Source organism: Cibotium barometz, chromosome 40, assembly GCF_041138505.1.
Source record: "Cibotium barometz isolate CiBa-2024 chromosome 40, ASM4113850v1, whole genome shotgun sequence".
Taxonomy (NCBI): domain Eukaryota; kingdom Viridiplantae; phylum Streptophyta; class Polypodiopsida; order Cyatheales; family Cibotiaceae; genus Cibotium; species Cibotium barometz.
In genome coordinates, this window is record NC_141085.1 from 25,325,297 (window position 1) to 25,351,585 (window position 26,289).

The 26,289-nt window shown below is 38.1% G+C and overlaps 1 protein-coding gene across 4 annotated transcripts; it reads right to left on the minus strand.

The window, feature by feature from the left end:
* Window positions 1–19,319: 19,319 nt before the first annotated feature.
* Window positions 19,320–21,819, minus strand: LOC147615350 (uncharacterized). Of its 4 annotated transcripts, XM_086779435.1 has the most exons (3): window positions 21,001–21,819; window positions 20,784–20,885; window positions 19,320–20,707 (listed from the first exon to the last, which is right to left on the minus strand). In XM_086779435.1, the coding sequence occupies exon 3, from the start codon at window positions 20,682–20,684 to the stop codon at window positions 19,650–19,652; it is 1,035 nt and encodes a 344-aa protein (XP_086635561.1). In that variant the 5' UTR covers window positions 20,685–20,707; window positions 20,784–20,885; window positions 21,001–21,819; the 3' UTR covers window positions 19,320–19,649. The 4 variants fall into 4 exon arrangements, with proteins under 4 accessions (XP_086635561.1, XP_086635560.1, XP_086635558.1 ...); XM_086779434.1 differs by having other exon boundaries at window positions 20,784–21,819; XM_086779432.1 differs by having other exon boundaries at window positions 19,320–21,234; window positions 21,486–21,816.
* Window positions 21,820–26,289: the final 4,470 nt, after the last annotated feature.

Below are 26,289 nucleotides of genomic sequence, written 5' to 3' on the forward strand. Positions count from 1 at the left end.
AGAAAAGCTATGGAGTTTTGGTCTCTTCCTCCGAAAGACTATAGCAATCTAAGCTTCTTTTCTGAGATATTAGATAAGAATGAAGGGATATATGCATCTCAAACTCTAGGATTACCTTGAGGCTACTTGCTGTCTTCTCACAGTTTTCTCTATGTAAAGACCCTGACAGAAACAGCAAATTGTTTCGGCCATAAATCTCTGATAAAAACTCAGAATATAGTCATATAACCAGTCAAAAGAACGGGAAGGCATCTGGTCTACAAGCCAACGTAGGCAGAATAGGCAAAAACGTCAGTATATAGCCACAAACGCACCATCTTTAGAAACGCATTGTTTTTCCACATTTTTAGTATGCATGGACTCTTAATGTGTAAAAGTACTCTAAATATGACCTCTTATCACCTAAATTCGAAATTCTATTTTTGGAGATACTTATCTCTTAATAAGACTATTCATATGTTCTTATTTCTTTTAGAATTTTTGGAGCTAATATTTTTATTCTAACACTTTTCTAATGTTTCTAGCCTTGTTGTCTCACTCTTCTCTAATTACACTCTCTTTCCTTATTGAAATCTATATTAAAAGAGACACATACATACATGGCTTGGGAGGGACCTTACAATCTCCCCCACTTAAAAGATTCGAGATGTCCTCATCTCGCGAGCTGGGGTAGTATCTAAGTAAATCCTCTTGTCTCTTTCAAAGTGGTGTTCCCACTAGGTAAAAATCTTCTTTTATGTAAGTATTGTTCTTAAAGATTCATTTATTTCATGTGCTTGGCTCGTTTTGTTGTGCCTCCAAAGGTCTGTATTATTCTAAAGTTAATTGGCCTTATTATCCTAATTTCATGTATCCATATACCTCTCATATGGTGTGAACCTTCGAATTCCTTATTCTATACCCCCATGTAATATGGTACTTAACAAATTGTCATGGAGAAACGTAAGGGAATCAATCCTTTACGCAATCTAACCTATGATAGCAATTTCATAATCTTAGTATCGTCTTGTAGAATACCTCTATTCATCATGCACATTACTTCACATGAATCTTGCACCAATCCTCTTCTATTTACTCATAGAAATACTTGTTGAATTCGATTATCTTTAACCTTGCTATCTCTATTTTTTGACCTAATTTTTGCTCTAGCTCATAATTCCTTGTAGCCAAGGGTGGGCTTGACGTTCCTCTTGAATTAGGAGACCTCTTCTTGATTAACATGGAAGGACTCATGTCCTTCTCGACACTTTCTATATAAAAAAAACTTTATCATAGTCTCTGGTTATAATTATAGCTTCTGAAATAGAGGATGTTTTCACATTCTTGATGAGGTTATTCAAAGGTAGATTAAGCTTCCAAATGAATTGATGGAGAAGAGTTACCTCATCCATCTCTGGAGCAAATCGGAGAAGTTTAACAAAAGTTTGGTGGTATTCCTTTAGGGTCTTTCCTTCTTGGGTTAGCTCCAAAAATTCGTTCATTTTATCCTCTCGAAATCCTAGAGGACAAAACCTTTCACGAAGGTGTACTTTCATGGCATCTCATAACTGATTCTAGCTCCAGTGGTTAGATTGACAACAGTGCTTCCAACTAATTTGGCATTTCTTATGATTTTTAGATGAGCAAGGGTGAACTTGCTTCTTTCATTGTATCCATGAAAAGCTCAAAACTATCAAATACTTATCATAGTGCCACATCTAAAGGCACTCCGGATTAATATATGTGAGATCTTCATTTTTTGAGAATTACACATCTGGTGCCTTGGGATTGATACGTCCAAAGATTATTAGGATTGACACATCTGAGATGATTAGTTTTGTGAAAATTACACATCTAGTATCTTGGGATTAACACATCTAAGAGCATGATCCTCTAGGAATTACACATCCGAAGTTAGATCCATGTTTGTCTGAGATGGGTTCTGGATCTTGGATGATCATCCTAGTGTAAATCATCCAATGGATGACATTCACACGTCAACTATTCAAACCTTAATGGAGTTATAATCTTAATAATTTATAATATGCGAACTAATGAGATATATCCTGAAAATTTCTCTAAACAAAGTTTTGGTCTATCCTTCTATTCAGTCACTAGTTTCTTAATTTGATTACCCTATGTTTTGGTCTATCCTTCTATTCAGTCATCGCTAGTTTCTTAATTTGATCACCCTATGTTTTTTCTCACAAAAGGTTTTCTCCCCAATCTTATTTCTCAAATTTATTGTACAAAAATCTTGCGTGTGCACCCCCAAGATATAAGCACAATTTCATAGGATGATTGTCTCAACATGTGAGGATATTCAAATCACTTCTATGGCCAGTAGAGATGATTGATTCGTCCTCATATGATAAACAATCACTTGTTTTAATCCCTTGATAGTTAACCTTTGAAAAACAAATCCTAAGAACTAAGATCAGCTCTGATACCACTTGTAAGGTTCCCCCCCTTCCAAAAATAGAGGAAACACTTAAGATAGTCCACGAAGTCTTATCTTGGAGAAAATTTCCTACTCATCAACACCTTGACCATGCAGAGATTCAAGGATATGATTCATAGGTAAGACCTAGTTCTATCCCGCAGGGGGAGCGTGATCTTCTAAAAAATTCAAATCACCCATAGGGTAATTGATCATAAATTGGGCAACTACAAGACTTGATTTCTAGAGGCAATGCTTTTTTCCTCATCCATGCAAGGCACAGCCGCTGGCCTAGTCTTTTAGAATAGAATTGCCCGAGAACCTATTTATCTAACGTAGGGCTTTCACTTAATATGTTAGAAAGCTACCCGACTAATCGGGTCCACCCGTCCGTAGGATGGTGCCGTCAGGGCATTCCATCCTCCCACTTTCCACCCTACTCACGCATCAATTTGTTTTCTAATTAATCCTACCACACTGTTTGACATAAATAAACATATTCCTTAATTAAGGTCCTTTTTCACAAGGTTCGTTAAGACAGCCTTCTTACACAATACAATCATACCAAAGACAAGATGTAATTATATAAAAAGTTTATACATGAACCAATTCCATACAAGCCAATCCGGCTCTCTTATTCTTATTCTGCCGATGATCTAGAATTCGGCCTTCCAGCCTCTGGGCAAAACCCTACGGGACCATACACCTCATCGTCGGCCGCTGGCGAGGACTCAAGCCGGCCTGTCGCCCTCTCAGGCTCCATCGCTCGATCCTCCCACCCCTCAGAGGGATGTCTGTGCACTAGGGTGGGCTAATTCACCGCACTAGCCTGGGCCCTCAGAACTAGGCAGCATCACAATCACTCGCCTCAATCGGCAAACCTCATTCTCTCAATGGTATGAGGGATACCATGGGCCAACTCCGGGCCTTACTAACGTCTCCGCCGTCCGGCTATACAAGCACAAGAACGGGGCAGCGTCAAGGCAGGGAGAAGTTGTACCTGTACCTTAATTTAACCAAGATAACAATCCATTTACTCACTAAACCATAGGACTAGGATTCATGTTACCTTCTTAAGAAAACAATCCTTTTCACAAAGATTTTAGCATTTCAACTTGAGATTGCGATAAGATATTCTTTATTTAAGGCATATACTATTGTTTAAAAGAATACAAACTTTAAATAGTAAATCAATCAAATAGATCACTAATTAACAATTAATAGAGAAGCCGGGGCTATACCTCAACCCCTAAGAATGATATATAATTGAAAAACAAAATATGTATATACCTCATAGAAATTTGTCGTTTATCGTTGCCTTTGCTCGTTATTAACAAGAGCTTTAGAATATAGAGTCTTCTAATACCTCCTCTTATGATTGAAATCATCCAATTATCTCCAAGCTTTATCTCCTCTTACTCATACTGTGACTCTTCTCTCTTTCTAAGATCTATGGCAAAATAGCCTTCTCTTACAGGGCTAGGGCATACTATTCTTTCTCTAAAAGAAAAGCTATGGAGTTTTGGTCTCTTCCTCCGAAATACTATAGCAATCTAAGCTTCTTTTCTGAGATATTAGATAAGAATGAAGGGATATATGCATCTCAAACTCTAGGATTACCTTGAGGCTACTTGCTGTCTTCTCACAGTTTTCTCTATGTAAAGACCCTGACAGAAACAGCAAATTGTTTCGGCCATAACTCTCTGATAAAAACTCAGAATATGGTCATATAACTAGTCAAAAGAACGGCAAGGCATCTGGTCTACAAGCCATCGCGGGCAGAATAGGCAAAAACGTCTGTATATAGCCACAAACGCACCATCTTTAGAAACGCGTTGTTTTTCCACATTTTTAGTATGCATGGACTCTTAATGTGTAAAAGTACTCTAAATATGACCTCTTATCACCTAAATTCGAAATTCTATTTTTGGAGATACTTATCTCTTAATAGGACTATTCATATGTTCTTATTTCTTTTAGAATTTTTGGAGCTAATATTTTTATTCTAACACTTTCCTAATGTTTCTAGCCTTGTTGTCTCACTCTTCTCTAATTACACTCTCTTTCCTTATTGAAATCTATATTAAAAGAGACACATACATACATGGCTTGGGAGGGACCTTACACCACCTGATCCTTCAACCCAACAACCACCTAAATTTTCATGGATGACAAATAATAGGATCTTCTAATGTAGAAGCCCCATTAGGATGAGAATGTTTTAGAAAAATTCTTCTACAACCAAGACAAAAATTCAAACCTCCTCAAATTTATTCTTGAAAGCTTTTCAAGTGGTTGGGTCTCATCCACTCATCTTTAATCCCATCGACTTGGCAACTAGTTCTTTATGAAATTAAATATCAGATACGAAAGGGATTGAGCTTCCTTTAATGTGAGTATGTAGTTCAAACTTCTTCTACATCCTCATATGGTTGACTCGTCTTACTGATCATACCACCGAGACTACATGAAAATGTAAGAAAATATTACTCAAAAAAACATGTTGGGGTCTCCTCTAAGATAGTGACCCCTCAACCTCTCACACATAGATTCCCAACCTTATATTCCTATTAAGTTGAGTTTGAATTCATATTTGGATAGAGAATGAAAAATTAAGCACTTTTGCTTTTTATAGCTCTTCAATCCGAGCTACGAATCAAAAGTTACGGTCATTTCTTTGACACTCTTGAGAAAGCCACAACAAAGTGATTTGGGACATCCAACAAGATTGTGACCATCTAATCACCTTGTAGTGATTCTGATTCCTTTTACACATAAGTTCTCTATAATGTAATATGACATTATTTCTTTGACACCCTTGAGAAAGTTGCTACAAAGCGATTTGGGACATCCAACAAGATTATGACTATCTAATCACTTGTAGTGATTCTACTTTACTTTCATACATAAGTTCTCTATAATGTAATATGACACCATGTCTTTGACACCCTTGAGAAAGTCACTACAAAGTGATTTGGGACATCTAACAAGATTGTGACCATCTAATCGCCTTATCGTGATTCTACTTTATTTTCACTCATAAGTTCTCCATAATGTAATATGATACTATTTCATTGACATATCTCACTAGTAAAAGTGTTTTCTCCAGAATTATTGTACAAAAAGTGCAAATGAGCAAATGAGTTGACAACACTCTAGTTTTCATATATATTAAGGAACTGACAGTATGAAGTGTGGTCTAAGTATTTTATTAAGCATATTTATTTAATAATATATTCATACAAGGAATATATGAAATATATCTAATTTATCAAAAGTTTCGTTAACGGTGGCTCTCTTCCTATTTCTCTAAACTCTTTCTCTCGAGAAAAAAAGCCCGAAATTGAGTCCAATTCTCCCATAATGCTTCTGCTAGTTATTTGGAAACTTTTCCAAATCACTACAATGCGATAGAAGTCATCATGTCCAATTATTGGACCCTTAGCGCATTGTAGTGATTTTGTTTTCTTCATCTTTTGGCAACATTATGCACCTAATGCATCTTCCAGTGTTGCAATGATTTGGAAACTTTGGAGTCTAATTCTCCCCTAATGCTTTCGCTAACATTGTAGTGATTTGGAAACTTTGCCAAATCATTGTAGTGATTTGGAAACTTTGCCAAATCACTACGACGCGATAGAAGTCGTCATGTCCAATTGTTGGACCCTTACCGCGCCGTACCGCTTTGGCAAACTTTGCCAAATCACTACAACACGATAGGGGTCATCATGTCCAATTGTTGGACCCTTATCACGTTGTAATGATTTGGAAAGTTTGCCAAATCACTGCAACACGGTAAGGATCCAACAATTGGACATGATGATCTCTATGACATTATAGTGATTTTGTTTTCCTAGGGCTCTCTTCCTATTGGTCCAAACTCTTTCTCTCTATAGAGAAAAAGACCCAAAATTGAGTCCAATTCTCCCATAATGCTTTGTCCAGTGTTGTAGTGATTTGGAAACTTTTGCAACGTGATAAGGGTCGTCATGTCCAATTGTTGGACCCTTATCGCATTGTAGTGATTTTGTTTTCCTAGTCTTTTGGCAACATTATGCACCTAATGCTTTTGCCAATATTGTAGTGATTTGAAAACTTTGGAGTCTAATTCTTCCCTAATGCTTTCACCGATATTGTAGTGATTTGGAAACTTTGCCAAATAAAAACAACGCGATAGGGGCCATCATGTCCAATTGTTAGACCCTCATCGCATTGTAGTGATTTGGTAAACTTTGCCAAATAACTACAATACAATGGGGTCGTCATGTCCAATTGTTAGACCCTTATTGCATTGTAGTGATTTGAAAACTTTGCCAATCCACTACAACGCAATAGGGGTCATCATGTACAATTGTTGGACCCTTATCATGCTATGCGATTTTGTTTTCCTAGGGCTCTTTTCTTATTGTTGGTCCAAACTCTCACTCTCTAAAGAAAAAAGGCCCAAAATTGAGACCAATTCTCCCCTAATGCTTCCGTCAGTGTTATAGTGATTTGGAAACTTTGCCAAATCACTACGACACGATAGGGGTTGTCATGTCCAATTATTGAAATCTCATCGCATTGTAGTGATTTTATTTTCCTAGTCTTTTGGCAACATTATGCACCTAATCCTTCTGCCAGTGTTGTAGTGATTTGGAAACTTTGGAGTCTAATTCTCCACATATGCTTCTGCCAATGTTGTTGTGATTTAGAAACTTTGCCAAATCACTACAACATGATAGGGGTAATCATGTCCAAATTTTGGATCCTTATCACGTTGTTGAGATTTGGCAAACTTTGCCAAATCACTACAATGTCTATAGGGGTCATCATGTCCAATTGTTGGACCTTTATCGCGTTGTAGTGATTTGGAAACTTTGCCAAATCACTACAATACAATAGGTTTGTCATGTCCATTTGTTGGACCCTTATCGCGTTGTATTATTTTGTTTTCCTAGGGCTCTCTTCCTACTGGTCCAAGCTCTTTCTCTCTCTAGAGGAAAAAGGCATGAAATTGAGTCCACTACAACATGATAGGGGTCATCATGCCCAATTGTTGGACCCTTATCGTGTTGAGTGATTTTGTTTTCCAACATTATACACTTATCTCTCCTAATGCTTCCCAGTGTTGTAGTGGTTTGGAAACTTTGCCAAATCACTACAACGCGATAGGGGTCATCATGTCTAATTGTTAGACCCATCACATTGTAGTGATTTGGCACACTTTTCCAAATAACAACATGATAGGGGTTATCATGTCAAATTGTCGGACCCTTATTGGGTTGTAGTGATTTTATTTTCCTAGTATTTTGGCAACATTCTGCACCAATGCTTATAGTTACTTTCTTCTAAATGGATCTGTTCAAAATTATTGGTGGGAATCACTCTTGAAATTTTATCATAGATGGAAGGGTTACAATCTCAAGGTGATTCCACAATCTCTAGGATATATGGTTCGATACAAATAGAGTAAGTTTTGGAAGCTTCACTCCTACCGCTACCAATTTTCCTACCATCTAACTTAAAATAGAAATTCCGTGGTTCATCACTACACATCAATTAGATCTCTTATCTAAGAAAGGCCAATGGACAATGGCTTTTTAGATTGACCACCAAATGGATCTCGACCTTGTGACTAGATTACAACATCTATGTGATGGGGAAGAGTGAGTTCCATCACGCATGTCTTGATCCAAGCTTTACCAGACGCCTCAACACAACAGTCGCCATCTTCTGTAACAAAATCGCATGCATAATGTTTGCCTCCCAATGAAATACCTGGTCACAGAAACAACCAATGCTAAAAATTAATGGTTGTTACCCTAACAAAATTTACTACTATAAACACACAAAAAAACATTATGTTTCGATTTCACCTAAATGTAACATCTGGCATTGTTACTGTGCATTCAATGGCATATTCAATAGAGGAGCTCTTTACATCCCATCCCTCCCCCAAAAACGGGTTTATCCAATCATTATCAACAAGCGACCTTGACTTGATATGCTATCTTTGTTTTCTTGACACCCTCACCTGATGCAAACATCTGTGCAAGGGCAATAAAATGGTATAAACCAGCTCAAAAAATTATTACCATTTCAATGGGCTTAACAATCTAAATAACTAAAATAAAACTTTAAAAATGTTCTGAACCATACCTTGCACCCAATTTTCTTTGTAGTCGACTTAACAAATAACCCTGTAAGTTTTCACAAATAACATCATGTCAGTAAGGTTCCATAACAAATAAACATAATAAACAAAATAAAATCACAAAGAAATCATGATTAGCAAACATAGCTTAAAGAATTTTACTAGACTATTAATATGGGAGAAAAAAGACGTTGAGAGAAAGAAACATACTGTAAATTTCTACAAGAGAAGAAGAAGAGATGAAGTAGATATGGCGGAAATGAGTGATACACACGAGTGGTGGAAATGAGTGATACACACGAGAGGTGGAAAAACGAAAAAGAACAAAGATCAAATTGTGGACAAAGTGTAAATATTTTTGGTTTTTTCTCAAACACAACTAACACTTAAGTTTCTTCTAGTCTCTAGACTTTTAATCAGTGTGGCCCCTTTTCCTGAGATTCCTTCTAACATACGTTGTTTTTAAAGTTTGGTAGGTGGTATTCAGGCTTGACATTCTTCTATTTTGAGTTTATGATAATATATTTTATTCCTCTTTTTTTAGCTCAAACTTGTGGGGCCTGCTCTGACAAAAAGATCCATGTTACATGGATCTATAATCCAAGCGCTCTCATTGGTCGGCCTTATATTTTTTTAATGGGCTCCAAAAGGACCCTTTTGGAGTCTAAATTTTCCCTAATGATAAGCATATAAAAATTGGAGAAGTGACTATGCCAGATGGAACAACGAAGAGAAATATGATTCATGAAGATAACAATAAGCAAGCACTCCAATTGCCCCCATCTACCCACCAGGACCCATAGGGTAGAAAGGAAACACCTTTCATTTGAACAAATGCTAATAGAGGTCAAGTACAACAATAATGGATTAAATGATTCAAAAAAGATTCAATTCACAAGTAGATGAAAAGACGTGTGGATGAATATGCAAGTGTGTAGCCCATGGATAGGTATACCTGCATTGACCTCCATAAACTATAGACCAAGGTGATGATCAGGTTAGCATCTGCACACTGGCTCAACAAAGACCACATCCTCCTCCTCGGAGAGTGATGATCGTGGTGGTGAAATGCCACTCCCCCATGTAGCCCCCGAAAAAACTCACTAAACGAAAAAAATGGTTGGCGTCAATGCCCGCCTCTCAGCATGTATCTCACTTTGATGTATAATGCACATTTGTTAGGCCCCCATTATGAGGAGTAGCCATGGTGATATGTCTTTAGTGGGAATCCGGGCTTAGACGTCGATGGGGTCATTATTATATGGACAGGGGTATGAGCGTTAGCTAGGGTCCAGGTCCATGATGGTTAGGATATGGACAGGGGTATGAGCGTTAGCTAGGGTCCAGGTCCATCATTAGTGGGAGACAATACGAGGAATATTCCCTAGAATATTTCCTTGAATACCAGGTCCATCATTAGTGGGTGTGGTGGTCGATGGTGGTCGTCGGTGGGTTGCGTTCTTGATACGCGGGTGATGACCATGTCTATGCAGTGTAACCGTACTCGTTTTGTATACGTGTCTACCACACCGCCTACAGTACTATATATGGACATGGTTGCCATGAGCTAAGGCATCCACCAATGCTTGTGAGTATCCACCCCCTTCTACACTTTGTACATACTCCATCCCCAGAGTCTGTCTAGATCGACATCTAAGCTCTATTTGAGAGCACACGGGTGGACAACACATCACTTGTACCTCTTTAGTATAATTAGAATTTTAAATTCTCTCCATTGTGTATCTATTGCATTGTCTATTGTGCTTCATCTTGCTATCTCTTTCTGTTGTGCCATATTCTTTGTAAGATTCCTCCCCCAGCCCCTCAACATGTCTAATTTCTCTCCCTGTAATCAATCCCCTTTTCAGAAAGAACTTTCCAGTGTGCAATTGGAATAAATTGAAAATAGGTATTTAAAAAAAAGGACCTTAGCCTGAGGGTCCAGATTTTCTGAAAATTTTGGATTAAGGTTCCTATGGACCAATAAGATTAATCCAAATGTAGGGAGGAGATAAATTGAAGAATAGAAGAAAAATCTCCCAAAAATGAGTAAATACTCACATAAGATGAAGAGTTGACTAAGGACAAGGTTTATTAGTTAAAAAAGAAGATATATTTAGAGTAAATGATGCATTTTTGACACCTCAGTGTGGGGAATTTCCCTCATGAAGGAGGTGCCTATTTCACATGTGTGGATGAGTTTTAAACTCGCAAATAATGAGATATTTTCATCTCTTCTCTCTCCTATTTCAACTAGATCCAAAAAGTAAGCTAAACTGAGCTAAAAATGGTCAAAAAGTGACCAAACTGATCTGGAAAATTCTAGAATCAATTTTCTTGGTTAGAGGCTCACTTTTTTCTATAAATAGAAGCCTCCCCCTTGTAAAATGTTAATAGTGTTTATGCATTGTTACTCTACTCCTCCCTAGAGTCAAATACATTGAATTCACTTGATAATTCAATTGTTTTTTTACTAAATCCTCTCCAAAAAAACTGGTGGCCACACTTGTTGCAAACAAGAGTAGAACCCTCAATCCCTCAAGCCAAAGGAAGGCTTACAAACTCCATGAAGCTTAATTCTTACTTATTGTGAATTTTAAATCTATGGTTTTCTTAAATTTTATGCTTTGAAAATGTTTGAATTATAATCTGATGCTATGCCTTGATGGAAAGGCCACCCCCTTCTCTTCTTACAATTCAGTCCTTCTTAATCCTAGAAAGTTTAATTAAATGATTGTGATTAAACTCTTTTCATTGTTTACTCTCTTAATTTTTAGAAAATGGAGTAGGTTAGAGATATTAGAATTCAAATTGGATTAATTCAAGTCATAAATTGAATGTTAAAATTGAGAAATGGTCAGCCATACAAAGGAGGTTATGGTAAAATTTTTTTAAATTTTGTGGAACTAAAGTTTATCATTAGGTTATTCTAAAAGAGTAATTCCTTCCGTTTGTGCATTCTAAAAGATTTATTTTTATTTCAAAAGTGTTATTTCCATTAAATTGAATTTATGCATAAAAGATTTATTTTTATTTCAAAAGAGTTATTCTCATTAATTTTGATTTTATGCATAGAAAGATGCATAAAGGAATTTATTTTTATTTCAAAAGAGTTATTCTCATTAATTTTGATTTTATGCATAGAAAGATGCATAAAGGAATTTATTTTTATTTCAAAAGAGTTATTCTCATTAATTTTGATTTTATGCATAGAAAGATGCATAAAGGAATTTATTTTTATTTCAAAAGAGTTATTCTCATAAATTTTGATTTTATGCATAGAAAGATGCATAAAGGAATTTATTTTTATTTCAAAAGAGTTATTCTCATTAATTTTGATTTTATGCATAGAAAGATGCATTAAGAAATTTATTTTTATTTCAAAAGAGTTATTCTCATTAATTTTGATTTTATGCATAGAAAGATGCATAAAGAAAATTATTTTTATTCTCATTAATTTTGATTTTATGCATAGAAAGATGCATAAAGGAATTTATTTTTATTTTAAAAGTGTTATTTTTCTTAAAAATTAAATTTATGCATAAATAGATGCATAAAAGGATTTTGTTAAAAGTGTTATTCCCACTGAAGTTGATTTTATGCATAAATAGATGCGCAAAGAATCATTATATCAAAAATTAGAATTCTCTTAAATTCTATGTTTAAACGAATGTGATGAGAATAGATGTGATGAGATGTGATGAGAATCAGATAGATGTGAATGAATGGATGGATGGATGTGATATGAATAGAGGTGATGAGAATGTAAGGTGGATGTGAATGTGTATGTGAAGAATGGATGTGAATTAGTATGTGAAAGAATAGATGTGAACGAGTATGTGAAAGAATGGATGTGGATGTATGTGAAAGAATGGATATAGATGTGTATGTGAAAGAATGTGATGTGATGTAACATGAATATATGTGGATGTGAAGTGATAGATATGAATGTACGGATAGATATGAGTAGTCGTACATGTGAACGACTGGATGGATGTGGATGAATGAGATGAGATGTGTATGAATGAGATATGATGTGGATAGAAGTGATGTGATATAATGGTGATGAGAATGAATGTGATGGATATGAATGAATGTGAATGTGATGGATATGAATGAATGTGATGTGATGGGATGTGAATCGGGATAGATGTGAATGAATGAGAAGTGACGTAAAATAAATGGATGAGTTGTGAGTAAATGTGGTCTGAATGGATGAGATGTGAATGAATGTGATGTGATGAGATGTGGATATGGGTAGATGCGAGTGGATGAGATCTGATGAGGATAAATTGAGGAAAGATGTGATGAGATAAAAATGATGTGATTGGATGAGAATAGGAATACTTGTGAAATGGTTGTGGAATTAAATAATGTGGAACAATGTGGAAAGATGAGAGTTCATTGTAGAAACTGTATTTATGACCTGTTTTTAAATGAATGTTTTATGTCAAGAATGCTGGGGAAGCATTTTGACCGTCTTGTGAATGAGGTCGTGGAGACCTAATCAATTAAGTTGTAACAGCTGACGGAGAGTCAATGGAGGACGTCTCGCATAGCAAGGTCGAGGTCTTGACCAACCTCGATTCGATTAAAATGACCAACCTCGAATCGAGGTCTTGACCAACCTCGATTCGATTAAAATGGTGAGCTTCCGGTACGGTGGATGAGGGACCAAGGAAGCGGCCTATGAGTGAAGCGCTAGGTCACCTCTACGAAGGATCCTAGAGGGTGCTGACCATACAGTGCTCGAGCTCTAGATCGCCGACAATACCCACACGTGCGTCGTGGAAGATATTGGAACAAGGAGTAAGAGTTGTTTTTCTGAATTCGGGTATGGATCTGGTTGATTGACCTTGCTGGTCCCCAACGGATGAGTCCATGGCCCTTTTATATGGATCCTTTGATTGATCTTGCTGATCTTCAATGGAGTTTCCATTTTGATATGTGAATATATTGACGGTTACTCTATGAGCTAGGAACTATCGAAAAGCCCCCTGAGTGGATAGGTGGTGAGCGTTCTGGTTGTTGCCAATGATGCCATAGGTACACCGATGAAGGAATGATTGGAAATAAGGATCTAACTGGAGATTTTGGAGGATTATGATCAGTGACTCAATGGTTTCATTAAATGATTGTTTTTAAAGATAGCTGATTCTGTGAAAAAGGCAATTTCATATTGGGTATGTAAGTGGTGTGACTAGTTTTAAGTTTGCATGAATATCCGGTTAGGGGGCCTGGGAACTCTTTTCCCTGGTACACCCAGGACAAAACCTAACCAAATTCCTAATTGGATCCCATCACTACAATGGTTGGGTGTTTAGCTAACCCATGGGACTGGATGAGGTTAGGCTGGACTGATGGATCCCTAAATTGAGACTCAATTCTGTTATGGTACGATAGTAGATGAAGTAAATCCCGGACAAAAATTGTTCTATGGAAAAGAATCAACGGCTGTGCCTCTTGAGAAAAAAAGTGTTGGTCTCTATGATCCAAGTGCAATCTTTTCCTGATCTGACTATGAGACTTACGGGTTCGATCAGATTAGTTCTGTTAGTTAAGGCTTTTGACTACGTTAGAGAAAAGTTATCCTAGAGGAATCGCTCGTGCTTTTCGGACAAGGGAAGTTTTTTCGGGTTCGGTTTTGGAAGAACCGATGGATTAGTCTCTGTTCGGATATCCGTGGGGAAAGGCCCCAAGTGTGGACCCTGCCCCGCGCAAAAGTGCTACTTTCGCTGCTAGCACCCCTAAATTCGTTGCACGGTGGGGACAGGGATCTCACATTCTTATAGCCCACAAGAGTGCCATAGCAAACCCATACTTGTTCACAAAAGTTTTAAGTCGCCACATTATAGGGACACCTCTCTGAATACAAGAATATAAAATTCCCAGCCCTAGGTGCCAACCTTGTATAGTTTTGGTGAGGAGGTAACAAAGGCTACCATGGAGGAGCCTAGTGCGATGGAGGTAGAAAACAAGGGAAATCCTAGCACAGATAACGTAAGAAAAGGCTAAGAAAAGGCACATGAAGAGAACCAAAATGAGACCACCCAAATTTTAATTCGAAAGGACACCAATAAAGTTGTTAGAAGTCGAGAAGGACGAAGAAGTAGAATGGGAGGATATATTGCTCTCATTGCTAAGGCAAACTCTAGAAGTAATAATAGCAAGCATTCATCCGGCAACAACATGCATTAAAGTGATGACATGACATGAGCAAGTACCCAAACCTTTGACACGTTAAAAAAAAGAGCCAAAGGTGGAGGAAACAACACAAGAAGAACCACACACTAAAGAGCAAAGGATGCCTAAGACTGAAGTCGCTCTAGAAGTAGCCAAGACACAAGAATTTCGGAATAGCAACCGCAACCACCAAAAGGTGAAAAAAAGGATGGAGAAGGAGAGAAAATAAGAGGCACGATGGATCATAGTAAAGGAGGCAAAGCCACCTCAAGTTCTTTCCCCCTCATTACCATCAACAACCATAAAACTAGGAGCCATTAGCACTTCTAGGAAGCACGACAAGGAAGAAACCAAGAAGGAAGCTGAAAGTGTGGCAAATATGAAAAAGATAACCTCCACAATTGACAACAACCTCCGAATACCATACCCTATATACCTCAAATACTTAACCACTATAGAAATTCCAAACACAGATATAATGATGAAGAATTGCCAGAGGGCCATAGAGCACTGCTATTTAACCTGCTACATGAACATAGAAGAATATACTAAGAATCTAGAAGTAAAGGATGAAGAAATGAAGGAAGGTATCGCACAATTTCGTATGTTTATCAGCTAATATTGGATCATAATCAGTACCTTCTTAGATAAAGACAAAAGGCCTTAGTCTTGGAGCTTAAAAGAATGTTCAAGAAGTGTTAGAGACACAAAAACAAAGGGACAAAGCAATACAAAGCCACGAAGAGCTTTTAAAAAAAAAAAAGACAAGAAGAGTTAAAGGCATAAAAAGAAAGGGACAAGGCAATACAAAGCCACAAAGAGCTACAAAGGAGCATGAAGTTAAAATTAAACACGATTTAGAGTTAATGATTAAACACGATTTAGAGTTAATGAGCTCTAAGTTTGCTTCAAGGGAGAAGGACATAGTGACACAAAAAGATGAGATCAAGCAAGCAAAGGTCCCAACAAGCGAGGCCTTTAAATGCACGAAAATCATAGAAAGAATGAGCAACAACTACATCTTGAGCACGAAAATTAAATTAGATCTTATGCAAGCAAAGCTAAAGTAAGCAGACGATGACCTGCATGTATTCAAAGAAAAGGTTGAACTAATCCACACTGATAGGGAGGCAGTGATGAACAAGGCACATGCCCAGGAAATTCGAGTATTTTGTGAAGGAATCCAAGCAAACAAAGAGGAGATGGAGTATTTTGTGAAGGAATCCAAGCAAAAGAAAAAAAAGGAGATGGAGTATTTTGTGAAGGAATCCAAGCAAAAAAAGAGGAGATGGAGTATTTTGTGAAGGAATCCAAGCAAACAAAGAAGAGATGATGTAGCTGACACTTAAGACACACCAGTAAGTGGTCACTCATCTAACTGCTGATAAAATAAAGGCAATGCAAGAGGAAGCCACCTCAGTTAAAGCCAAGCTTGTACATACAACTAAAAGAAGAAAACCAAGAGGCAGAGACCTCAAATATAAAATATGTAGAGCTACAGACAGCAAGGGCCACACTAGAGAGGAAGCAATCTCACTACAGCACAGAACACAAAAAGGATACCAGGATTACAATTGGAGATGTGGCGTGCACAAAATCCAAAGGATACCAGGATTACAATTGGAGATGTGGCGTGCACAAAATCCAAAGCCATAGGTAGCAAAGCCAGACGACAAAATGAAGCAACTCATTGAACAAGCTTCTTCTCTGTCGGTAACCCCAAGAGCCCTTCTCAAAAACTTAACTCTATATTTTTTTGAACTAACAAGGGGGTCTAATACATAATTTACAGATCAGGATGCTAACCCAACTATCATAATGTCCATTTTTCATAATGATATCTTATTGATTATACAGCTATGTATTTATATAATGCACCCTATAGTTCTAAAATTATATGGACATATATACTTATACAATGCACCCTGTAGTTCTAAACTTCAGATCTTGGTATGAAGTGTTGCAAGACTCCATTTTGGTTGATATGGAGGAGATGTTAGATCTCTTTTGTCTAGATAATCTCCCATCATCCCTAGCCACATTTGAGACCATCACTAGTTTTGTTTGGTTCCATACCTAGGGGTGTGGTTAGTACCTCTCGTACTATAGCAAAGTGATTTATATCATCCACATGGCTTATTGAAACTATACCAAAAATCGATAGCCATGCTTATATATGTACTTAATGATTTTACTATCGAGCATAGAGAATATCCTTCTATAGTAGATCAAGTAGATATTAAGGAAATAGATAAATTCAAAACCACAACAAAGCCTCCACCACCACGTACAACTAGGGAAGAAGGAGAGGGTAGTTCTAACAAGTACCATACTAGCATCTCTCATTTAATCTTTAAGGTTGGTTTAATTAGCTGGTATAATATTAGGTTACCTAACCTGGTTGATTCACATCTCACATCTATTATAGCTCACGCTCATGGGACTGTGCCTTGCTGCCGAGAGGTGGTTTGGCTTGATTTTTGAAGTTTTTGAAGCTTTTTGGGACTTGATAAGGGATGATTAGTTTAAAATGTTTAGACAAGTGATTTAGTGTTTTTTATGCTTATACGCTACCAATTCTAATAATGCACAAACAAAAATTAACTTCTCATTCAATTCACATTGGAAGGGAAAAACCTAGATTTCGTTGGCCCAAAACCCACATCCCACCTCTCACACATCATGTCTCATGTGTCACACATCATGTCTCATGTGTCACTTCTCACTTCTCATGCCTCATGTCTCATGTCTCACAACTCACGTCTCACATCTCACACCTAATGTCTCACATCTAGTTAGACTCACATATTTTTTTCAAGAAATAGATCCACCAAAAAAAAACTTTTATGAAATTGGCATATGCTTGGGCTCGGATTCCAAGTCGTGTGTCAAACCCGTCAAGGTTGGTGAGCAATTATTGAGTAATAAATGTACTTAAATGTAAAGGATAAAAAGATTTCTTGAAAATCGATGTCAATATAGATTGTATAACAAGAAAAACTTGTTAAGACATGGGGAGTTGTGTCCTTATGAGTCTTTAAGGCTAGTTTAATTAGTTGATACAATATAAGGTTTAGCTACCCTTCGACTCATGTTCATGTCGTGGTGGTTGACTCACGTCTCATGTATATAGCTTTAATCATAGGTAGGCATGGAGGGGCTTTTTTATGGGTATTTTGGGTGGGGGGAGTGCTGCAGGCGCAAATCTTTAAAATTATAAAATCACTTTTATTCAAGTCCTACAAGTAGATGGAATGAAATGGTAGATTGGGGAGGAGGATAGAAGGCAATCTAGGTGGTGGAGCTATAACTTGGAGTAGGAAAAGTTAAGGGGAAAGGGGAAAATCTAGTTAATGGGACTATGAGTTCAAGTAGAGAGAGTGGTATGTACTAGGCAGTAGGGAGATAAATAGTGGTAACAGATATGGGACCTTCTCCCCTTCATTAAGGATAAGCAATTGCTCACAAGTCCCATTTAAGTTCCAATAACTAGGAGAGCTTATGGAATATAGCTAGCTTATTCTTGAATTTGGCTAGCTTACCCTCTTAGGTTTGTCTTCATAAGATTTTTATGAGAAATGGAATGGCTTTGTCCCCCATGTGTTGTGAACTTGTGCCCCCTAGTTATATAATTGCCCACTTCTTTTAAGGTGTCCTTATGCCATGTGCTGTGCCCCCTAGTTATATACTTGCCCACTTCTTTAAAGGTGTTTGACTGGGATGACATTAATCAATAGTGCAGTTGCAAGGAGACACCCACTAGTTGCTATTCTGATTTCCTGCTTCATTTAGGTCCTCAATGGTGAACACGCCTAGGTATCAATAAGAGGGAAGTGGGTGCAAGACAATGTCACTAGGAAAGACTGTGTCAGGGGACTTGAGCAAATAAGGTGTTGGCTGAAGAAGATGCCATGGAAGAAAATAAGTGTGAGTTGGAGCAAGGGGGTCTGGAGGCCACCATCGATAAGGTGACACCTTATAGAGACAAAACAACCTGCAATTGTTCACTAATGAATATGGGCTTCTAGGTATGTGTTCAATGGTCCACATAGACTACTATTAATGTTTCCATTAAGTTTCCGTGCAAATGTGAGATGAGTATATCGAATTGATTTCTGAAGAGCTATATCCAAAAGAAAAAAAATGATTCATGCTAGTAAGGCCACAAATAGGAAAACACAAAGAACATAAATTAGTTTATTGTAACTAAGAATGGCTAGTTTCATCCTACTTATAGCATGCATTCTATTCCATCATGTTGATGTGATATGACAAGTTTTTATTACCTTTGACAATGGTTTTTTTAAAGCCTAATTCCCACATGATCATACAAATTGAATTGTTAACCATGTTCAACAACAGGCCATCTAGAGTTCTATCAAGAACTTGGTAGATGCAAACTTTTTCTCGACTCTTGTTCTCAAGCATCGCACCGCAGCACAATTTGTTTGAGGTTACTAATTCCACCTCTCTTATGCAACAGAGCTTAAAGTTACAACTGCTTCAAACCAGTAAACCATCATGCTGCCTACACCTAAGTTCAATCAACATTACAACACAATCAACTATGGCAGAAGAACAGCACAAAAGGGAGCTAGTAACTTTATTGCTGCTTTGGGCTGAAACATACTCTCTAAAGCCATTCTCAAATGTACATTCAACTGAGTAAACAGAAAACTCCTTAATAAGCTAAAATGGTTGCAAAATCTGGAAGCCTAAAAAAACGCCATACCTGCTTCTATTAGATACCCAAGCCCGGGTTGTATCTCCTTTCCAAATGGTACGGAGTTCATTTTGTGCAACTGTCCGGGCTGATTCCATGAATCTGTATACTGTTGCTTCATGCCATCCTTCCAAACACCGACAATTAGATCCTCAAATTGACATGAATCCTTGCTTGAGTGTAGGATTCTACCCCAACTGGTCGGCTTCTACACTCCCACTTTCTTTGCTCAAAGGTCGTGGATTGGCATCTTCCTCATTTCCAAATACAAAAAGAGGTACCGAAAATGGATCGAAAGTGATGTGATGCGTACTCGTTGGCAGCGAGTTGAAAACCCACCTTACGGCCATAGCATCTGCAATGGGTTGCACCACCAGAATCCCCTCTCCCACCAAGATACACAACGAGACAGTGAGGAAGCTCAAAAAAGCCATCAGCTCAAATAAAAGGTTGCCTGGCTCATACAAGACGGAGAGCCCCATGAAAAAAACCTGTACAGGTAGAAGGATGGCCAGCGAGAGGACAAGGCCACATACCCGAATCTGTAACCTTTTGTTTATCACTAGGGCCACCATCCGACATCCCTGCCATAAAAAGCAGCAATTGTAGATGCAACTAAATAAGCCTAGCACCAAAGTGCTGATGAGAGGAAAAGTGCAAATGGCATCATTCTCTTCCTGTGGCCCTTTAATGTAAGACCTTGAAAAATATGCAGGCAAATCGAGAACTTTGCCTTCCGAAACCCTGGAGCTGATGATAACGAGGGAAGCCTGCAAGCCCAGAACAGGGAGACAACATACCAGGATGAGGCCTATGGTCTTCAGATTCCATTTTCTGATTGGTGCAAATGGTGCATCCCGGACTGATCCTTGGACCAGAAACAGTGCCGTGAGAAAGAAGCACGGCTCCATCACACCAAAGGACAAAACAGTATGTGCCTGACATAATGCGGCCTGCCCCTGGAGACCCCAAGCATGGAAAGGCGCCCCCTTGTGCCTCAAGAGAGGCAATCGAAGTAGCTCAATCAGGCCCCATAGCATTGCACATGTCACCAACATGATTCGAACCACCCATACTGCATTGAATTCTTGGAGGGCAACTAGATGACCTTGCTGGATTTGAGATCGAAAGTAGAGGACATAGGCGATGCAGAAGAGGCTGGCAAGGCAAAGGGAAATCACAAGCACCAAAGTTGCCACCCCGAGAACATCCACGGTGAGCATTACCTGTTCTGCGCATACTCCCCCTGCACATGGGTTCTATCTCATCAACTTCCCTATTTAGCAAGCTTTTCTTCTTGATATCAGAAAACATCCGATTACCATTTGCTTCTTGACATCTGAACACATCTGACACTGGAAACCATGCACGTCTGTCGAGAAAGGCCCAGTAATCAAACCAGCTCTACGACACCCCTGCTAGTGCTACATCCAATGGTAGGGTAAGATGGCTTCAGATGGAGAAGTATACAAACAATGATGAAAGATCTGAACATCAAGGTGAAGAGATGGGAGGGTTAGTTTTGAATGTGATCCCTACCTGCTCACTTAGGATGAAGGTGTTTGTACGTGCGGACCATATGGGGATGTGTACGGCAAGTAACGTTGGGCTACGTGGAAAAAGTGGCTATGAGTTAGGGTTTTGATCTGTGCAAAACTGGACATGGAAGATAACAGAGCAGGCAAACCAAACGACAGAGGGAAGCCAAGGTGTTTTAGGGTAGTTTTATGTTGTCGAGGGGAAACAACAATCGGGCGGTGAAACTGATGAAGCCTGTGTTGGCAAGACACACTAGATTAGAAGCGCCCACAAAGCTACAGAAGACATTATCAACGCCCTGATTGAAATAGAGAAGAGATTAGCAGCGCCCACTAATTTACAAATGGATTTAGCCCATAATCAGCAAGAACTGCTCCTCTCTGCGCAGGATTCCCAAACCTAATTTGTCCAATAAACTCCATAGATTTGGCACGCCCGCACAGCCTACAATTCATTCAGAACAAAGGAGGCAGAGCGGCACTCACCACGTCTGCTGCTACAAACCGCTGTCGCTCAATACAGACATAGAGTGTGCTGCTGCGTATGCAAACTTCCAAGGCAGTGATGCCTGACAAGACAAAGAAAAGCCAGGCGATTTGGCCTAGATTTAGCTGGCCCGCCAAATTGGGCACACTAGGGCCGGGAAGCGTGGCCACCTGCTGGCGACAGCCTGGCCGCCTTTAATCCTCCTTGCACGAACTGTTTAATTGACGGTTTCCCGCTAATGACCATCAAATCAAAACCCCGGCCTCGAATCGAGCTCTGCTACTTTGGCGGCGTCTTCTGGTCCCTCCATGTGCATTGGTCAGGCTCAAAGGCCTAGGCCACCCACCGAATGTTCCAACTTCAATCGATATGACTTTGATCCTTACCATTGCAGTTATCATCCTAGTAATATATATATATATATATATCATATCATGACTATGTATAACCGCATGACTTATCCATGTGAACCCCCTCCCCCTTATCACAATCAAAAGAAAGGGAGATCGAGTAAAGTTAGAGGCCGCCGGTGTTAGGGCCTCAAACCACCGGCCACCATGGGAGCTCCGCTGGTGGTATTTCTAACCCACCAATACACCGGTGGGTCAGAAATACCATCGACATGTTTATGAGCTGGCAAGAGCCGAGCCAATAGCTTTCTGGCTTCGGCAATTAAGTGTGCAGTAAGAAAGTGTGCGTAGAAACTTAATCATCACTTCTATTCCACCAGACGGCCACCAATCGACCTCTCTAAGAGTCGCAAGAACAACCCCATGTGACTCTACTGAGACCACTAGTGGCCCAGATGAGAACAACCTATTTTATGACATCTTTCCATGCCTTGGGCTATGAGTGGCAGTTGCTTTAATGCACTTGGCGGTTGCTTTAATGCACTTGGCTCTACTAGTTAGACAATCAAGTAAGGAGCTTTAGCACTGAACAAATCTAAGAGCAACATGGCTCGATGAGATTGGATTTTGAAGGGCATGGTTGAGTGGTAGAGATTATCAAACTACAACCCACTTTGGGCTTGTTTTCACATGTGGTGAAGTTATAAACCAGATTCTAATTGATTGTAAAGTTAGTTGGAAATAAAAAAACCTAATTTTTTATATTTGTGTTCCCGTAGGCCCCTAGAAAGAAGGTGAGAATCATCTATAAGAACTATTTGGTAGGATTTGACTACTAACTATGAGCTAAGATTGGATTTTCAAGGGCATGGTTGATTGCTACAATTTATGGGAAAAAACCCACCTCGGGCTTGTTGTCACATGTGGTGGGTTTACAAACCAAATTCCAATTCATTGTAGAGTGGTTGGAAAAATAAAAAACTCATTGTTTTTCCATGGGCCCCTAGAAAGAAGGGGAGAATCGCTTATAAAGACTATTTGGTAGGATTTAACTACTACTGAAAAGGCGTTAATTATGAGCTAGATTGTAGATAATGGGCTTCCAACGTCCAAGTTACTAGTTGAACTTCGTAGCTATTGAGCTGGCAATTGGCTGTAAGTTTCACAAAAAAATGTGCAACCACAAAAAGTGCATGGAGAAATAAATTTAATTACAAGCTTCTAACTGGCTTTCATCCTAGGACACAATCATCAACCCATCTGTGGAAATGAGGCCTCTTCTCTGACATCAAAAAAATATTGATTTGGAAATGGACGAACATTGCAACCATGAATGCATGGGAAATTGGCACTCACTTATCACTCTCTAATGCCCTATAAGGATACGAAGCTCATAACCATTCAACCAAAGTAAAAAGAGTAAACATGAGCTAAGAAGCACAATAGAAATTCCATGAAATAAAAGCATACTCACCATGGAATAAATTTTGGCACAATATATGATCATCTAACCTCACCATCATTAAAAAACGTGTTAATAAATAAAGTTGACGTTATTGCTTTCTCATTGCACTTCCATTCACATGCATGATGCACCTTTTGTACTAGTAGCGTGAAGAAGCATTTATTCCATGGTAACTATGCTTTTCTTCCATGGAATAATATCATAGTCAAAGGAGTGGATTACTAAAGAGGTAGTTATTAGTAAAGAGGTATAATGGGTGTGTATGCGAAATACATTTGATGAAGTGCAAAAACAATAATTATTTTATTATAAGATGAGGAATGGGGCACAATAATGGACTTTATGATGGTCTAAAACTAATAGGCCTAAAAGGAATATAGGACTACCCATAATTGGATGCATTAGCATGCACAACATCGAAGGTAGCACCAAATTGGACCTAGTTAAGTTTGTTTTATTCGTGTGCTTCTAAGTTGTATCACTAAACTTTAACCTATCTAAAGTTGCATTGAAAATAAATTAATGATATTTGAAGATGGAAAATTGAATAAAATACTTCTTCAAGCCCCCTTAGTCAATCATGAGTGTGTCTTCCAAAGAATAGCTCAACATGCTAGCTATCAACGCTAACATTAAGAGAGATTTTAAATCCTATGACATTTTTTGTTAAAGATACAACACAGGGAGCTAAAACATACACTATGGTAGCATGGATGGTAACCACAAGTTTATTGTATTATGAGACCCTACTTAGTAAAAATAAGAATTAATGTCTTTTCTTCCCCTATTTTACATTTAATATTTCTACATCGTGGCATATATCTACATGCTTCTATCTAATTTTCTAGTCCACTTTAAGCCCTGCAATAACTCTAAATCAAATGGCATGCGTTGCTTAACTCCTCGTACTTGCCCTCAACTACTTGATGTTATCTCATCCTAAGAGCTATCTCTAATTCAACGTAATAATGTAAAGAATTTATTTTAAAGGATGTGTGGGGAGGGCTTTTGACCCATATGTTATGGTAGTTGCTATGAACACTATTAAAGAGCAAGAACTTCTCCATAATACTCTCTCTCTCTCTCTCTCTCTCTCTCTCTCTCTCTCTCCTTGTGGTTTGGCTTTTCGTGCATGTAAACTATAAAACTTGGTATGTTGTTGAAGACACACTTTTGCTAAGACACAGAGAGAGAGGGAGGGAGGGAGGAAGAAGAAGGGGCAGGGTGTGGTGTAGGATTACTCCAATAGGTTTAGTCTCTAGCATGTGTGTGTGTGTGTGTGTGTGTGTGTGTGTGATGTGCTTGTGTGTGCTTGTGAGGTGCTTGTGTTTGTATTTGCACGTGCACGTGTGTGTGTGCATGTGTATTTCTAGTGTATGAGGTTCTTTTGTAATATTTCATTAATTTCATCACTAGATGAGGACTTGCTTATTTTTCACAACCTCATTATTCAATCTCAAAACTTTGTGTTGTGTGTGTGTGTGTGTGTGTGTGTGTGTGAGCGAGAGAGAGAGAGAGAGAGAGAGAGAGAGAGAGTAATGTAGTCCATTAGAACCAATTAGTAGTGGGTCATGGTGTACATGCAAGACTAAAGAGCAAATAGTCAAAGGAAAACTCTATTGAGTAAGTTTCTCTAAATGCTAAGAACACCCTGCCATTTGAAAATACAACCGGTCGTGAGTTGTAGTTTTGAGAGACCAAAAAAAATCCTTTAAAAACAATCCAAATCTAGCACCAAAAGAATCTTTGACGTGCCCAATAAAGTAGAACTTTAAAAAGAGACTTTTTTGCTTAACTTAAAACATACTTGCAAGTGATTCATTCGCTAAATTAAAAATTTGCCAAATTTTCCACTATTTGATGTCTAAGTACAAGCCTATCAACTATAAAATCTTAGAATATTTCAAACAAAAAAACATGACACAAAAGTTGCATTAGATAGAGACTCACAACAAAGGGCTTCACTTTGAATACAAAATTATTGCTATCGTTACTAAAAAGCAAAATATAACTAATTTTATCGCACAACTTCAATGTCATGAATAAATTAATCTTCATTGATTAAAAAAACAAGTCTAATTAAGAGACAATTCCTATAAATGCTTCAATAGTGACAACATTTATCAATTTTTTGAACCAATCTCAAAACGCAAGCTCTCAAAAAGATTTTTGATGCTAGTTTTGAATACAAATAAACGTTGTTCAAAACACTTTCAAAACCTAGAAATCCTTGAACAACCCCAATGAGGATTTAAATACCAAAAATTGTTTGAAACTACAAGTGTCTAAATCTATTCTATCACAGGAAATTCCTCCTCTTCATGACTAACTTCTTCGTCAGTTTGCTCGCGTCCTACAATGAGTGGTGTTGACTCCGTAAGAGGAATATCAATATCCATAGTATGTGGATCTTCATAAGGCTCAAGATCTGCAAACTGCATTTCATCATCAAGTCCAAAGGGAGGCTGAGGTTCTCCAGACGCATCCACCACTCTTGGGTTTGCTGCCATGTTTTTCATTCCAACCTCTTGAAACTCGTCCGACAATTATTTCACTGCAGTGACTCGTTGTTGAATAAAACGAACTTGAACTGGATCTAGCTCAATAGCAACATATATTCCTTCCTTTTTTAAGAGCATTAATAGTGGTTGTTCCTAAGAAAAAAAGAATCAACATGGTAAAGCTCACTTAAATGAACAATATAAAATATGTAAAAAGTTAAGGTTGCATGATTACCTATCCCTGTAAAAAGATCCATGATCCACTCTCCTTTTAAAGATAGAAGCTCAATTAAATCCATCATCAAAAGTTATGGTTCTTGATAAGGATTCATGATCTCATTTGAATCACCAGAAAGATCCCTAAGCTTTCGACACATGCCTGGTCTATAAGAAATATTTGTTCGGTTAGGTTTCAAAGCAAAATTAAAATTTCCTTTACTGTTCAAACCCACAGGAGACCAGAAACCAATGGTAGTAAACTCGGCAG

Bases quoted from the DNA above. Each gene is read 5' to 3' on its own strand.
- LOC147615350 (XM_086779435.1), bottom strand. From the start codon at position 20,684: ATGCTCACCGTGGATGTTCTCGGGGTGGCAACTTTGGTGCTTGTGATT.